Consider the following 16,341-nt stretch of genomic DNA (forward strand, 5'->3'; position numbering starts at 1 on the left):
CCTTGGTGATGTGGGCTCTTTGGTGTGAGGTGGTTTCTCATCCCCTTTGTGATGTGGGCCCATTGGTGTGAGGTGGTGTGTCATACCCTTTGTGATGTGGAGCCTTTAATGTGAGGTGGTTTGTCATACCCATTGTGATGTGGGCTCTGTGGTGTGAGGTGGCTTATCATCCCCTTTGTGATGTGGGCCCATTGGTGTGAGGTGCTGTGTCATACCCTTTGTGATGTGGGCACTTTGGTGTGAGGTGGTTTCTCATCACCTTGGTGATGTGGGCTCTTTGGTGTGAGGTGGTTTCTCATCCCCTTTGTGATGTGGGCCATTTGGTGTGAGGTGGATTCTCATCACCTTGGTGATGTGGGCCATGTGGTGTGAGGTGGTTTCTCATCCACATTGTGATGTGGGTGCTTTAGTGTGAGGCGGTTTCTCATCACCTTGGTGATGTTGGCCCTTTGATGTGAGGTGGTTTCTCACCTCTTTGTGATTTGCGTACGTTGGTGTGTGGTGTTTTGTCATCCCTTTTGTGATGTGGACCCTTTGAAGTGAGGTGGTTTGTCATCCCCATTGTGATGTGGGCTCTGTGGTGTGAGGTGGTTTCTCATTCCCTTTGTGATGAGGGCCCTTTGGTGTGAGGTGGTTCCTCATCATCTTGGTGATGTGGGCTCTGTGGTGTGAAGTGGTTTGTCATCCCCTTGGTGATGTGGGCTCATTGATGTCAGGTGGTTTCTCATCCCCTTGGTTATGTGGGCCACTGGGTGTGAGGTGGTTTGTCATCCCTTTTGTGATGGGGGCCCTTTGGTGCGAGGTGATTTCTCATCACCTTGGTGATGTGATCTCTGGTGTGAGGTGGTTTATCATCCCCTTTGTGATGTGGGCCCATTGGAGTGAGGTGGTGTGTCATACCCTTTGTGATGTGGGCACTTTGTTGTGAGGTGGTTGCTCATCACCTTGGTGATGTGGGCTCATTGATGTCAGGTGGTTTCTCATCCCCTTGGTTATGTGGGCCACTTGGTGTGAGGTGGTTTCTCATCCCCTTTGTGATGTGGGCCCTTTGGTGTGAGGTGGTTTGTCATCCCTTTTATGATGTGGGCCCTGTGGTGTGAGGTGGTTTCTCATGCCCTTTGTGATATGGGCTGTTTGGTATGAGGTGGTTTCTCATCACCTTGGTGATGTGGGCCATGTGCTGTGAGGTGGTTTCTTATCCCCATTGTGATGTGGGCCTTTTGTAGTGAGGTGTTTTGTCATCCCCTTTGTGATGTGGGCCCTGTGGTGTGAGGTGGTTTCTCATTCCCTTTGTGATGAGGGCCCTTTGGTGTGAGGTGGTTTCTCATCCCCTTTGTGATGTGGGTGCTTTAGTGTGAGGCGGTTTCTCATCAACTTGGTGATGTGGTCTCTGGTGTGAAGTGGTTTATCATCCCCTTTGTGATGCGGGCCCATGATATGAGGTGGTGTGTCATACCCTTTGTGATGTGGGCACTTTGGTGTGAGGGGGTTTCTCATCCCCTTTGTGATGTGGGCCCATTGGTGTTAGGTGGTGTGTCATACACTTTGTGATGCGGACCCTTTGATGTGAGGTGGTTTGTAATACCCATTGTGATGTGGGCTCTGTGGTGTGAGGTGGTTTCTCATGCCCTTTGTGATGTGGGCCTTTTTGTGTGAGGTGGTTTCTCACACCTTGGTGGTGAGGGCCCTTTGGTGTGAGGTGGTTCCTCATCCCCTTTGTGATGTGGGTGCTTTAGTGTGAGGGGGTTTATCATCATCTTGGTGATGTGGTCTCTGGTGTGAGGTGGTTTATCATCCCCTTTGTGATGTGGGCCCATTGGAGTGAGGTGGTGTGTCATACCCTTTGTGATGGGGGCCCTTTGGTGTGAGGTGGTTTGTCATCCCTTTTATGATGTGGGCCCTGTGGTGTGAGGTGGTTTCTTATCCCCTTTGTGATGTGGGCCCTTTGGTGTGAGGTGGTTTCTCATCACCTTGGTGATGTGGGCCAGATGTTGTGAGGAGCTTTGTCATCCCCTTTGTGATGTGGCCCCTTTGTTGTGAGGTGGTTTCTCGTCCCCTTTGTGATGTGGGCCCTTTGGTGTGAGGTGGTTTCTCGTCCCCTTTGTGATGTGGGCCCTTTGTAGTGAGGTGTTTTGTCATCCCCTTTGTGATGTGGGCCCATTGGTGTGAGGTGGTTTCTCATCCCCTTTGTCAATGGTGCCGTGTGGTGTGAGGTGGTTTCTCATACCGTTTGTGATGTGGACCGTTCGATGTGAGGTGGTGTGTCATCCCCTTCGTGATGAGGGCTCTTTGGTGTGATGTGGTTTCTCATCCCCTTTGTGATGTGGGCCCTTCAGTGTGAGGTGGTTCCTCATTCCATTTGTGATACAGGCCCTTTGATTTGAGGTGGTTTGTCATCCCCTTTGTGATGTGGGCCCTTTGGTGTGAGGTGTTTTGTCATTCCCTTTGTGATGTGGCCCCTTTGGTGTGAGGTGGTTTCTCATTCCCTTTGTGATGAGGGCCCTTTGGTGTGAGGTGGTTTCTCATCCCCTTTGTGATGTGGGTGCTTTAGTGTGAGGTGGTTTCTCATCATCTTGGTGATGTGGGCTCTGTGGTGTGAAGTGGTTTGTCATCCCTTTGGTGATGTGGGCCCCTTGGTGTGAGGTGGTTTGTCATCCCCTTTGTGATGGGGGCCCTTTGGTGTGAGGTGATTTGTCATCACCTTGGTGATGTGGTCGCTGGTGTGAGGTGGTTTATCATCCCCTTTGTCATGTGGGCCCATTGGTGTGAGGTGGTGTGTCATAGCCTTTGTGATGTGGGCTCTTTGGTGTGAGGTGGTTTCTCATCCCCTTTGTTATGTGGGCCCTTTGGTGTGAGGTGGTTTCTTATCCCCTTTGTGATGTGGGCTCTTTTGTGTGAGGTGGTTTCTCATCACCTTGGTGATGTGGGCCTTCTGGTGTGAGCTGGGTTCTCATCCCCTTTGTGATGTGGGCCCTTTGGTGTAAGGTGGTTCCTCAACTCCTTTGTGATGTGGGCCCTTTGGTGTGAGGTGATTTCTCATGTACTTTGTGAAGTGGGCCCTTTGCTGTGAGGTGGTTTGTCATGCCCTTTGTGATGTGGGCCCTTTGGTGCGAGGTGGTTTCTCATCCTCTTTGTGATGTGGGCCCATTGGTGTGAGGTGGTGTGTCATACCCATTGTGATGGGGGCTCTGTGGTGTGAGGTGGTTTCTCATTCCCTTTGTGATGTGGGCCCTTTGGTGTGAGGTGGTTTCTCATCCCCTTTGTGACGGTGGCCCATTTGTGTGAGGTGGTTTCTCATCCCCTTTGTGATGTCGTTCCTGTTGTGTGAGGTGGTTTCTCATCCCCTTTGTGATGTCGTTCCTGTTGTGTGAGGTTGTTTCTCATCCCCTTTGTGATGTGGGCCATGTGGTTTGAGGTGGTTTCTCATCCCCTTTGTGACGTGGGCCCTATGGTGTGAGGTGGTTTCTTATTCCCTTTGTGATGTGGGCCCTATGGTGTGAGGTGGTTTCTCGTCCCCTTTGTGATGAGGGACTTTTGGTGTGAGGTGGTTTCTCAGCCCCTTTGTGATGTGGGCCCTTTTGTGTGAGGTGGTTTCTCATACACTTTGTGAGGTGGGCCCTTTGGTGTGAGGTGGTTTCTCATCACCTTGATGATGTGGGCTCTTTGGTGTGAGGTGGTTTCTCATCTCCTTTGTGATGTGGGCTGTTTGGTGTGAGGTGGTTTCTCATCACCTTGGTGATGTGGGCTCTTTGGTGTGAGGTGGTTTCTTTTCCTCTTTGTAATGTGGGCTCTTTGGTGTGAGGTGGTTTCTCATTTCCTTTGTGATGTGGGCTCCTTGGTGTGAGGTGGTTTCTCATCACCTTGGTTATGTGGGCCCTTTAGTGTGAGGTGGTTTCTCATTACCTTGGTGATGTGGGCCCTGTGGTGTGAGGTGGTTTCTCAGCCCCTTTGTGATGTTGGCCGTTTGATGTGAGGTGGTTTCTCATTCCCTTTGTGATGAGGGCCCTTTGTTTTGAGGCGGTTTGTCATCCCATTTGTGATGTGGGTGCTTTAGTGTGAGGCGGTTTCTCATCAACTTGGTGATGTGGTCTCTGGTGTGAGGAGCTTTGTCATCCCCTTTGTGATGTGGCCCCTTTGGTGTGAGGTGGTTTCTCATCCCCTTTGTGATATGGGTCCTTTGGTGTGAGGTGGTTTCTCATCCCCTTTATGGTGTGGGCACGTTGGTGTGAGGTGGTTACTCATCCCCTTTGTGATGTGGGCCCTTTGGAGTGAGGTGGTTTGTCATCCCCTTTGTGATGTGGGCTCTTTGGTGTGAGGTGGTTTCTCATCCCCTTTATGGTGTGGGCACGTTGGTGTGAGGTGGTTACTCATCCCCTTTGTGATGTGGGCCCTTTGGTGTGAGGTGGTTTGTCAACCCCTTTGTGATGTGGGTGCTTTAGTGTGAGGCGGTTTCTCATCACCTTGGTGATGTGGGCTCTGTGGTGTGAAGTGGTTTGTGATCCCCTTGGTGATGTGGGCTCTTTGATATCAGATGGTTTCTCATCCCCTTGGTTACGTGGGCCCCTTGGTGTGAAGTGGTTTGTCATCCCCTTTGTGATGGGGGCCCTTTGGTGCGAGGTGGTTTCTCATCACCTTGGTGATGTGGTCTCTGGTGTGAGGTGGTTTATCATCCCCTTTGTGATGTGGGCCCTTTGGTGTGAGGTGGTGTGTCATACCCTTTGTGATGTGGGCCCTTTGGTGTGAGGTGGTTTGTCATCCCCTTTGTGATGTGGGCCCTGTTGTGTGAGGTGGTTTCTTATGCCCTTTGTGATGTGGGCCGTTTGGTGTGAGGTGGTTTCTCATCACCTTGGTGAGGTGGGCCATGTGGTGTGAGGTGGTTTCTCATTCCCTTTGTGATGAGGGCCCTTTGGTGTGAGGTGGTTTCTCATCCCCTTTGTGATGTGGGTGCTTTAGTGTGAGGCGGTTTCTCATCAACTTGGTGATGTGGTCTCTGGTGTGAAGTGGTTTATCATCCCCTTTGTGATGTGGGCCCATGGTGTGAGGTGGTGTGTCATCCCCATTGTGATGTGGGCTCTGTGGTGTGAGGTGGTTTCTCATTCCCTTTGTGATGAGGGCCCTTTGGTGTGAGGCGGTTTGTCATCCCATTTGTGATGTGGGCCCTTTAGTGTGAGTCGGTTTCTCGTCACCTTCGTGATGTGGGTCCTTTAGTGTTAGGTGTTCTCTCATCCCCTTTCTGATGTGGGCCTTTGGTGTGAGGTGGTTTCTCATCCCCTTTGTGATGTGGGCCCTTTGGTGTGAGGTGGTTTCTCATCACCTTGGTGATGTGGGCCAGATGGTGTGAGGACCTTTGTCATCCCCTTTGTGATGTGGCCCCTTTGTTGTGAGGTGGTTTCTCATCACCTTGGTGATGTGGGCCAGATGGTGTGAGGAGCTTTGTCATCCCCTTTGTGATGTTGCCCCTTTGTTTTGAGGTGGTTTCTCATCACCTTGGTGATGTGGGCCAGATGGTGTGAGGAGCTTTGTCATCCCCTTTGTGATGTGGCCCCTTTGTTGTGAGGTGGTTTCTCATCACCTTGGTGATGTGGGCCAGATGGTGTGAGGAGCTTTGTCATCCCCTTTGTGATGTGGCCCCTTTGGTGTGAGGTGGTTTCTCATCCCATTTATGATGTGGGCACGTTGGTGTGAGGTGGTTACTCATCCCCTTTGTGATGTGGGCCCTTTGGTGTGAGGTGGTATGTCATCCCCATTTTGATGTGGACTCTTTGGTGTGAGGTGGTTTCTCATCCTCTTTGTGATGTGGGTGCTTTAGTGTGAGGCGGTTTCTCATCACCTTGGTGATGTGGGCTCTGTGGTGTGAAGTGGTTTGTGATCCCCTTGGTTATGTGGGCTCTTTGATGTCAGATGGTTTCTCATGCCCTTGGTTATGTGGGGCCCTTGGTGTGAGGTGGTTTCTCATCCCCTTTGTCAATGGTGCCGTGTGGTGTGAGGTGGTTTCTCATACCGTTTGTGATGTGGACCGTTCGATGTGAGGTGGTGTGTCATCCCCTTCGTGATGAGGGCTCTTTGGTGTGATGTAGTTTCTCATCCCCTTTGTGATGTGGGCCCTTCAGTGTCAGGTGGTTCCTCATTCCATTTGTGATACGGGCCCTTTGATTTGAGGTGGTTTGTCATCCCCTTTGTGATGTGGGCCCTTTGGTGTGAGGTGTTTTGTCATTCCCTTTGTGATGTGGCCCCTTTGGTGTGAGGTGGTTTCTCATTCCCTTTGCGATGAGGGCCCTTTGGTGTGAGGTGGTTTCTCATCCCCTTTGTGATGTGGGTGCTTTAGTGTGAGGTGGTTTCTCATCATCTTGGTGATGTGGGCTCTGTGGTGTGAAGTGGTTTGTCATCCCTTTGGTGATGTGGGCCCCATGGTGTGAGGTGGTTTGTCATCCCCTTTGTGATGGGGGCCCTTTGGTGCGAGGTGATTTGTCATCACCTTGGTGATGTGGTCTCTGGTGTGAGGTGGTTTATCATCCCCTTTGTCATGTGGGCCCATTGGTTTGAGGTGGTGTGTCATAGCCTTTGTGATGTGGGCTCTTTGGTGTGAGGTGGTTTCTCATCCCCTTTGTGATGTGGGCCATTTGGTGTGAGGTGGATTCTCATCACCTTGGTGATGTGGGCCATGTTGTGTGAGGTGGTTTCTCATCCACATTGTGATGTGGGTGCTTTAGTGTGAGGCGGTTTCTCATCACCTTGGTGATGTTGGCCCTTTGATGTGAGGTGGTTTCTCACCTCTTTGTGATTTGCGTACTTTGGTGTGTGGTGCTTTGTCATCCCTTTTGTGATGTGGACCCTTTGAAGTGAGGTGGTTTGTCATCCCCATTGTGATGTGGGCTCTGTGGTGTGAGGTGGTTTCTCATTCCCTTTGTGATGAGGGCCCTTTGGTGTGAGGTGGTTCCTCATCATCTTGGTGACGTGGGCTCTGTGGTGTGAAGTGGTTTGTCATCCCCTTGGTGATGTGGGCTCATTGATGTCAGGTGGTTTCTCATCCCCTTGGTTATGTGGGCCACTGGGTGTGAGGTGGTTTGTCATCCCTTTTGTGATGGGGGCCCTTTGGTGCGAGGTGATTTCTCATCACCTTGGTGATGTGATCTCTGGTGTGAGGTGGTTTATCATCCCCTTTGTGATGTGGGCCCATTGGAGTGAGGTGGTGTGTCATACCCTTTGTGATGTGGGCACTTTGTTGTGAGGTGGTTGCTCATCACCTTGGTGATGTGGGCTCATTGATGTCAGGTGGTTTCTCATCCCCTTGGTTATGTGGGCCACTTGGTGTGAGGTGGTTTCTCATCCCCTTTGTGATGTGGGCCCTTTGGTGTGAGGTGGTTTGTCATCCCTTTTATGATGTGGGCCCTGTGGTGTGAGGTGGTTTCTCATGCCCTTTGTGATATGGGCTGTTTGGTATGAGGTGGTTTCTCATCACCTTGGTGATGTGGGCCATGTGCTGTGAGGTGGTTTCTTATCCCCATTGTGATGTGGGCCTTTTGTAGTGAGGTGTTTTGTCATCCCCTTTGTGATGTGGGCCCTGTGGTGTGAGGTGGTTTCTCATTCCCTTTGTGATGAGGGCCCTTTGGTGTGAGGTGGTTTCTCATCCCCTTTGTGATGTGGGTGCTTTAGTGTGAGGCGGTTTCTCATCAACTTGGTGATGTGGTCTCTGGTGTGAAGTGGTTTATCATCCCCTTTGTGATGCGGGCCCATGATATGAGGTGGTGTGTCATACCCTTTGTGATGTGGGCACTTTGGTGTGAGGGGGTTTCTCATCCCCTTTGTGATGTGGGCCCATTGGTGTTAGGTGGTGTGTCATACACTTTGTGATGCGGACCCTTTGATGTGAGGTGGTTTGTAATACCCATTGTGATGTGGGCTCTGTGGTGTGAGGTGGTTTCTCATGCCCTTTGTGATGTGGGCCTTTTTGTGTGAGGTGGTTTCTCACACCTTGGTGGTGAGGGCCCTTTGGTGTGAGGTGGTTCCTCATCCCCTTTGTGATGTGGGTGCTTTAGTGTGAGGGGGTTTATCATCATCTTGGTGATGTGGTCTCTGGTGTGAGGTGGTTTATCATCCCCTTTGTGATGTGGGCCCATTGGAGTGAGGTGGTGTGTCATACCCTTTGTGATGGGGGCCCTTTGGTGTGAGGTGGTTTGTCATCCCTTTTATGATGTGGGCCCTGTGGTGTGAGGTGGTTTCTTATCCCCTTTGTGATGTGGGCCCTTTGGTGTGAGGTGGTTTCTCATCACCTTGGTGATGTGGGCCAGATGTTGTGAGGAGCTTTGTCATCCCCTTTGTGATGTGGCCCCTTTGTTGTGAGGTGGTTTCTCGTCCCCTTTGTGATGTGGGCCCTTTGGTGTGAGGTGGTTTCTCGTCCCCTTTGTGATGTGGGCCCTTTGTAGTGAGGTGTTTTGTCATCCCCTTTGTGATGTGGGCCCATTGGTGTGAGGTGGTTTCTCATCCCCTTTGTCAATGGTGCCGTGTGGTGTGAGGTGGTTTCTCATACCGTTTGTGATGTGGACCGTTCGATGTGAGGTGGTGTGTCATCCCCTTCGTGATGAGGGCTCTTTGGTGTGATGTGGTTTCTCATCCCCTTTGTGATGTGGGCCCTTCAGTGTGAGGTGGTTCCTCATTCCATTTGTGATACGGGCCCTTTGATTTGAGGTGGTTTGTCATGCCCTTTGTGATGTGGGCCCTTTGGTGTGAGGTGTTTTGTCATTCCCTTTGTGATGTGGCCCCTTTGGTGTGAGGTGGTTTCTCATTCCCTTTGTGATGAGGGCCCTTTGGTGTGAGGTGGTTTCTCATCCCCTTTGTGATGTGGGTGCTTTAGTGTGAGGTGGTTTCTCATCATCTTGGTGATGTGGGCTCTGTGGTGTGAAGTGGTTTGTCATCCCTTTGGTGATGTGGGCCCCTTGGTGTGAGGTGGTTTGTCATCCCCTTTGTGATGGGGGCCCTTTGGTGCGAGGTGATTTGTCATCACCTTGGTGATGTGGTCTCTGGTGTGAGGTGGTTTATCATCCCCTTTGTCATGTGGGCCCATTGGTGTGAGGTGGTGTGTCATAGCCTTTGTGATGTGGGCTCTTTGGTGTGAGGTGGTTTCTCATCCCCTTTGTTATGTGGGCCCTTTGGTGTGAGGTGGTTTCTTATCCCCTTTGTGATGTGGGCTCTTTTGTGTGAGGTGGTTTCTGATCACCTTGGTGATGTGGGCCTTCTGGTGTGAGCTGGGTTCTCATCCCCTTTGTGATGTGGGCCCTTTGGTGTGAGGTGGTTTCTCTCCTCATTGTGATTTGCGTATGTTGGTGTGTGGTGTTTTGTCATCCCTTTTGTGATGTGGATCCTTTGATGTGAGGTGGTTTGTCATCCCCATTGTGGTGTGGGCTCTTTGGTGTGAGGTGGTTTCTCATCACCTTGGTGATGTGGGCCCTTTGGTGTGAGGTGGTTTCTCATCCCCTTTGTGATGTCGTTCCTGTTGTGTGAGGTTGTTTCTCATCCCCTTTGTGATGAGGGCCCTTTGCTGTGAGGTGGTTTGTCATCCACTTCGAGATGTGGGCTCTTTGGTGTGAGGTGGTTTCTCATCCCCTTTGTGATGTGGGCCCTTTGGTGTAAGGTGGTTCCTCAACTCCTTTGTGATGTGGGCCCTTTGGTGTGAGGTGATTTGTCATGTACTTTGTGAAGTGGGCCCTTTGGTGTGAGGTGGTTTGTCATGCCCTTTGTGATGTGGGCCCTTTGGTGTGAGGTGTTTTGTCATTCCCTTTGTGATGTGGCCCCTTTGGTGTGAGGTGGTTTCTCATTCCCTTTGTGATGAGGGCCCTTTGGTGTGAGGTGGTTTCTCATCCCCTTTGTGATGTGGGTGCTTTAGTGTGAGGTGGTTTCTCATCATCTTGGTGATGTGGGCTCTGTGGTGTGAAGTGGTTTGTCATCCCTTTGGTGATGTGGGCCCCTTGGTGTGAGGTGGTTTGTCATCCCCTTTGTGATGGGGGCCCTTTGGTGTGAGGTGATTTGTCATCACCTTGGTGATGTGGTCTCTGGTGTGAGGTGGTTTATCATCCCCTTTGTCATGTGGGCCCATTGGTGTGAGGTGGTGTGTCATAGCCTTTGTGATGTGGGCTCTTTGGTGTGAGGTGGTTTCTCATCCCCTTTGTTATGTGGGCCCTTTGGTGTGAGGTGGTTTCTTATCCCCTTTGTGATGTGGGCTCTTTTGTGTGAGGTGGTTTCTCATCACCTTGGTGATGTGGGCCTTCTGGTGTGAGCTGGGTTCTCATCCCCTTTGTGATGTGGGCCCTTTGGTGTGAGGTGGTTTCTCTCCTCTTTGTGATTTGCGTATGTTGGTGTGTGGTGTTTTGTCATCCCTTTTGTGATGTGGATCCTTTGATGTGAGGTGGTTTGTCATCCCCATTGTTGTGTGGGCTCTGTGGTGTGAGGTGGTTTCTCATCACCTTGGTGATGTGGGCTCTTTGGTGTGAGGTGGTTTCTCATCACCTTGGTGATGTGGGCCCTTTGGTGTGAGGTGGTTTCTCATCCCCTTTGTGATGTCGTTCCTGTTGTGTGAGGTTGTTTCTCATCCCCTTTGTGATGAGGGCCCTTTGCTGTGAGGTGGTTTGTCATCCACTTCGAGATGTGGGCTCTTTGGTGTGAGGTGGTTTCTCATCCCCTTTGTGATGTGGGCCAGATGGTGTGAGGAGCTTTGTCATCCCCTTTGTGATGTGGGCCCTGTTGTGTGAAGTGGTTTCTCATGCCCTTTGTGATGTGGGCCATGTGGTGTGAAGTGGTTTCTCATCCCCATTGTGATGTGGGCCCTTTGTAGTGAGGTGTTTTGTCATCCCTTTTGTGATGTGGGCCCTGTGGTGTGAGGTGGTTTCTCATCCCCTTTGTCATTGGGGCCCTGTGGTGTGAGGTGGTTTCCCATACCCTTTCTGATGTGGACAGTTTGATGTGAGGTGGTGTGTCATCCCGTTTGTGATGTCGTTCCTGTTGTGTGAGGTTGTTTCTCATCCCCTTTGTGACGTGGGCCCTATGGTGTGAGGTGGTTTCTTATCCCCTTTGTGATGTGGGCCCTGTGGTGTGAAGTGGTTTCTCATCCCCTTTGTGATGTAGGCCCTTTGTAATGAGGTGTTTTGTCATCCCTTTTGTGATGTGGACCCTTTGGTGTGAGGTGGTTTGTCATCCCCATTGTGATGTGGGCTCTGTGGTGTGAGGTGGTTTCTCATCACCTTGGTGATGTGGGCTCTTTGGTGTGAGGTGGTTTCTCATCCTCTTTGTGATGTGGGCCCTTTGGTGTGAGGTGGTTTCTCATCCCCTTTGTGACGGTGGCCCATTTGTGTGAGGTGGTTTCTCATCCCCTTTGTGATGTCGTTCCTTTTGTGTGAGGTTGTTTCTCATCCCCTTTGTGATGTGGGCCCTTTTGTGTGAGGTGGTTTCTCATATGCTTTGTGAGGTGGGCCCTTTGGTGTGAGGTGGTTTCTCATCCCCTTTGTGATGTGGGCTGTTTGGTGTGAGGTGGTTTGTCATCCAATTTGAGATGTGAGCTCTTTGACATGAGGTGGTTTGTCATCCCCTTTGTGATGTGGACCCTTTGGTGTGAGGTGGTTTCTCATCATCTTGGTGATGTGGGCTCTTTGGTGTGAGGTGGTTTCTTTTCCTCTTTGTAATGTGGGCTCTTTGGTGTGAGGTGGTTTCTCATTCCCTTTGTGATGTGGGCTCCTTGGTGTGAGGTGGTTTCTCATCACCTTGGTGATGTGGGCCCTGTGGTGTGAGGTGGTTTCTCAGCCCCTTTGTGATGGTGGCCATTTGGTGTGAGGTGGTTTCTCAGCTGCTTTGTGATGGTGGCCGTTTGATGTGAGGTGGTTTCTCAGCCCCTTTTTGATGGGGGCCCAGTAGCTCCCGGGTCGGGATTGGTGCCTGCCTTCTGCGATGCCGGCACTTATGGTCATGATGTGTCCCCTGCTTGCTTCCTGCTCAGAGTCTGTCTCAGCTCAGCCTGAAGTCTTTCTCCTTCCATCTCTGCAGCCGAGGGAAGTTTCGTTTCTACTCGGGCAACAGGAAAGATATTCATAAAAGAAAACACCTCCTCTCCTCTCCCCCTTTCGGCGAACACACTTTGCCTCAGACAACCACTCAGTGAGTACACAAAAGTTGGGCTGTTTTCTTTCTTATGCCATTTCAGATGAAGTTTAAAAATATCTTTTTAAAGTAGGGAAGCAACAGCACAGCTAAAAATGCTTGGATTTGAAAATAAACGTGTGGCAGATTTACACAAATCCCTTGAATCTGTCAGAGATGCTTTCAGCAGCAGGTACAATGCGTGACAAAAGGGGACTCACGCCACAGAGCTTTGTTTTTCTTGCGTAAGAAGAAGTCTGGAGATGGGCGCCTGCTGATAGTGATTCAGGGATCGGGGTGCCCGGCTCTGATTTGGTATCAGTGTCATTTTCTAGGTCCCCTCATGTCAAATAATGGCAGCATCATGCCTTGTGCGGCTCAGTTCAAAGAGGAAGCAGGGTGGCCTTGAATGGGACTCTCTCCTTCCTTGTCTCTGTTACCAAAGGGAAATCATTCCCAGGAGCCCTCTCCTCAGTGCATTTCCCCTTACATCCTACGGGCCAGAACTAGGTCATACACCCATCCCTAGGCCAGAGACAGGGGTCCTGCCCAATTCAGGGCTCCCTGCCCACTACTGAGGTTCTTTTAGGGAGGAATGGTTTTGGCTGGACGACCAAAAATGTATTCTCAGACCTCTTTCTTCGGGCTCAGAAGCCCTGAGTTCCGGACCTGGTCCTGTTTCTGCCTTCCTCAGATATGAATAACATGATGAACTGGATGCATCTTCCTCAAGCCCTGATATCGTCCCTATGGGCCACTTGCAAAGGCAGCAAAGAAGGTGAGCTGGCATCGAGGGTTTCTGCATGAGACTGGCTTCACTGGCAAGAAACACTTTTGAGAACAGGTAAACTAGATCATTTCAAAGGGAACTTCTACCTTGAATGTTTTTGAGTGTCTGTAGGATTGGCTGGCCAGCATCTTTTCTTGTCTCCAGGCATTTTTTTTTTTTTTTTGTAGACGCTGTACAGATATAGATGCAGATATTGACACACATACAAATGTAATTATAGATTGTGTTATCGGGCGATGTCTGAGGAGCAGATGGAGATCCATCTGTTGGGGAAGGCTCAGGAGAAGTCCGGCTAGGGCCCAGGGCTGGGACAAACCGAGAGGGCTCAACCCTGCGAGAGCAGGTGAAACTCAGGGATTCAGGGCTGGCTTCCTATCCCCGACTTAGAAGTGGCTGATCCTGGCCCCAGTTCAGGGATCCTGGCTCCTGTAGTGGACTTGGGACTTGAAGCGGCCAAATTTATCTTACAGTTGGATTATAGTTGACAAATGATCTTTACAAAAACCAAAGCTGTGATGGAACAGTTGGCAGGGGCCCCCTTATGCGCACATCTCTGCATTCTGGAGCTAAAGGTGGCCTTCTTGTATACGCAGGTGTTCTCCACTTGTGGGAGGAGGGATCCTAGCAGCTTTGCTGGAAGACTCAGGACCATGGAGCTTAATGATTGATGCCTTTTCCTGGGTCACCGGGCCTGGGGAACAGAAGGTGAGGGGCCAGTGTGATGTTGTGTAGCTTCCCCCGTAGGGCACGAGTGACATGTAATGTCAGGCCATCCCACTACTGTCAGTGCCAAGCCTGACACCTTGGTTAGAGTGGTGCCGTCCAGATTTCTCCACGCAAAGCACATTTCCCCCTTTGTAATTAATACAGGCCAGGGAGGGAAGGAAACTACCTCAGGTTCTAGGGCTGCAGGAGAGGATGGTCCCACAGTGCGCCTTCCTCAGAGCAAGCACATGCCCTCCCACTCCCGGAACCCAGAGAATGTCCAGATAACAATAAGTACTTATAATATTGACTCCCAAGGCCACAGCTTTCTCCCCTCATGCAAATTCAGTTAGGTCATGGTCAGTGAGGAATGGGTGCTGATGCATTATTCCTGGGAGAGGGATTATAGCATCAGAGCTACTGGGGATCCCAGGACCCAGCCAGGGCCGCTCCCCTGGAAAAGCTCCCAGAAGCAGCATGTGGGTGCCCCATAGTAGAAATGAACGTACCCTCCGGAGAGTCTGGGTGAGCCAGTGTAATCACATGTGTCTTTAAAAGCAGGAGGGGAGGCAGAAGGTGAGTCCATGAGATACAACAATGGAAGGAGAGGCAGATGAGATTCAGCGTGAAAGAGAGTTTTCACCCACCCTTGCTGTCTTTGAAGATAGAGGAAGGAGGTAGAGCCCAGGAATGCAGATGGCCCCTGGCAGCTGGGAATGACCCTCAGCTGACAGCTGGCAAGGAAACAGAGATCTCGGTGCTACAGCTACAAGGACTGTATTCTGCCAACAGCCCAAATGAGCAAGGGAGTGGATCCTCCTTTAGGGTCCCCAGAAAGGAGCATGGCCCTGCCAACACCTTGCTTTTAGCCTGGTGAGCCCTGTTAGACTTCTGACTTATAGAACTTTAAGTTCATACATTTGTGTTGTTTTAGCTGCTAAGTTGGAGGTGACTTGTTATAGCAGCAATAGAAAACTAATACAGATGTGCTGGTGGCCAACCCCTCCCTGTTTCAGAATACCCTGGTGCATAGCAACTGATGTCATAGAAAAGATTCTAGAAGAGCAGGTCACGAAGAAGGACTTATGGTTTGGAAGCTCTTGGGTGAAGGCAAACGGGTTATCAAGGAAGTGACATCTGAAAACTCCAGGGAGCGGAGTGTAGATAGAGCGACTTTCCTGCAATAAACGTTGAGCCTATCGCAGTGGCTGCTTCCCTTCCCCCGAGGAGGCACCAAGAGCCTGCAGAAGGACGGTAAGTGGGTGTACGGTGGGCACGAACTGGGACAGGCATGACTATTCCCAGCTGCAGGAGATGCTCATCAGCACATTCACTTATTGCTCATCCGATGACACTTCTGTTGGGAAGAGTAGGTTTTTGTTCAATCATTCATTCATTCATTCATTCATCAAAGGTTCACTGAGCACCTACTGTGCCCCAGGTTCTGTTCTAAGTTCTGAGGCTAAAGCAGAGGACAAGACAGGCCAGTTTTCTGCATGCCTGGTGCTTACACTCTGATATGGGAGGTAGACAAATGAATGAATAAATGAACAAGGAACTTTCTGAAATTGACTTATATTGTGAAGAAAATGAAAACTATTTTCTGGGATGGGGCAGTGGTCAGACAATCCTATTTAAAGTAGTGAGCTTGTCTGAGCTGAGACCATGACAGGAAATAGCAAGCTCTGCGGTGGTTGGGAGAATCACGTTCCGGGCAGAAGGAATAGCAGGTGCAAAGGACCTGGGTGGGAATGAGATGGGCAGGTACAAAGAAATGCGCAAGGTGAATGTGACGGTGTGAAGGTGAACAAGAGGAAGACAGGTGTGAAAGCAGAGGCGCTGTGAGGCTAAGAGACTTCTCTGCTCTTTCCAATAACGACCCAGCTAATCACTGGCAGGTCCGGGCTGGACCGGGTCTCCTCGTGAGGACAGCGAGGGAAAAGGTCACTGGAGTTTGGTTTGTAGAAAATCTGGAGTCAAGACTGTGTAAAGGTTAAGACCACAGCTCAGAATAGATTCCAGGATAAAAGGCAACGGCGGAAGTAATTCAACATGACAGTGTCTGTTGTGCCTATCATGGTGGGACCATGATGAATTATTTTTTTCTTTTCTCATTTTCTATTTTCCAAAATGTGTTTCGTGAACAAGCTCTGCTTTCACAGTAAAGAGGAAGAAAGCATTTTTGAGCATCTGTACCTACTGTCAAGGAGAAATGAGTGCGAAAAAAAACAAGAAGCATCCATTGGGTTTTGCTGGAGGGAAAGAATGGGGGTTGGGGGGTGGGAAGGAGACCTTGGAGAGAGCAGTTTCCTGAGAAAACTGGAGGTGAAGGGGAGGAGGAGAGGCAGGGCCTCGGGTACCATGGGTTTGCAGTGACACGAAACACGGAATTAGGATGGGAAGAAGTATTATGATTAAGCCAGGAGGGCATCCCCTTTTTCTGAACGCACTGAATTGCACACCCCCAGTCCCACAGCGCCCTTCTCTTCGGCCAGAGTCCCAGTGATCTCGGTGGGAATTACCTGTGACTCCGTCCACTCACCTGGCGGCCGTCACCCTGAGCTGGAGAGGATGAAGGCGTCCATGGTGCTCTCCCTCATCGGGTACCTGGTGGTTCCAAGTGGCGCTGCAGTCTTGGGGCGCTGTGTGGTGGCTAAGAAGCTCCACGAAGGAGGCCTGAGTGATTTTGAGGGCTACAGCCTCGAAAACTGTGAGTAGCCCCTCTC

The 16,341-nt window shown here is 50.7% G+C and overlaps 1 protein-coding gene across 5 annotated transcripts in view; it reads left to right on the forward strand.

Moving 5' to 3' along the window:
• Positions 1-16,341, forward strand: part of LYZL4 (lysozyme like 4) — a 48,782-nt gene that overhangs the window by 26,658 nt on the left and 5,783 nt on the right. The window contains exons 4-8 of one of the 5 annotated variants that reach the window (XM_082413003.1): positions 12,033-12,138; positions 12,815-12,964; positions 13,504-13,615; positions 14,632-14,869; positions 16,084-16,325. In XM_082413003.1, coding sequence (XP_082269129.1) covers positions 16,187-16,325 — 139 coding nt within the window. In that variant the 5' untranslated portion in view covers positions 12,033-12,138; positions 12,815-12,964; positions 13,504-13,615; positions 14,632-14,869; positions 16,084-16,186. Of the gene's footprint in view, positions 1-11,774; positions 12,139-12,814; positions 12,965-13,503; positions 13,616-14,174; positions 16,326-16,341 lie in introns of those variants that run through there. The other 4 variants (XM_082413002.1, XM_082413004.1, XM_082413006.1 and 1 more) reach the window with 4 other exon arrangements.

This window comes from Balaenoptera physalus (genome assembly GCF_965194825.1).
Source record: "Balaenoptera physalus genome assembly, chromosome: 11".
NCBI lineage: Eukaryota > Metazoa > Chordata > Mammalia > Artiodactyla > Balaenopteridae > Balaenoptera > Balaenoptera physalus.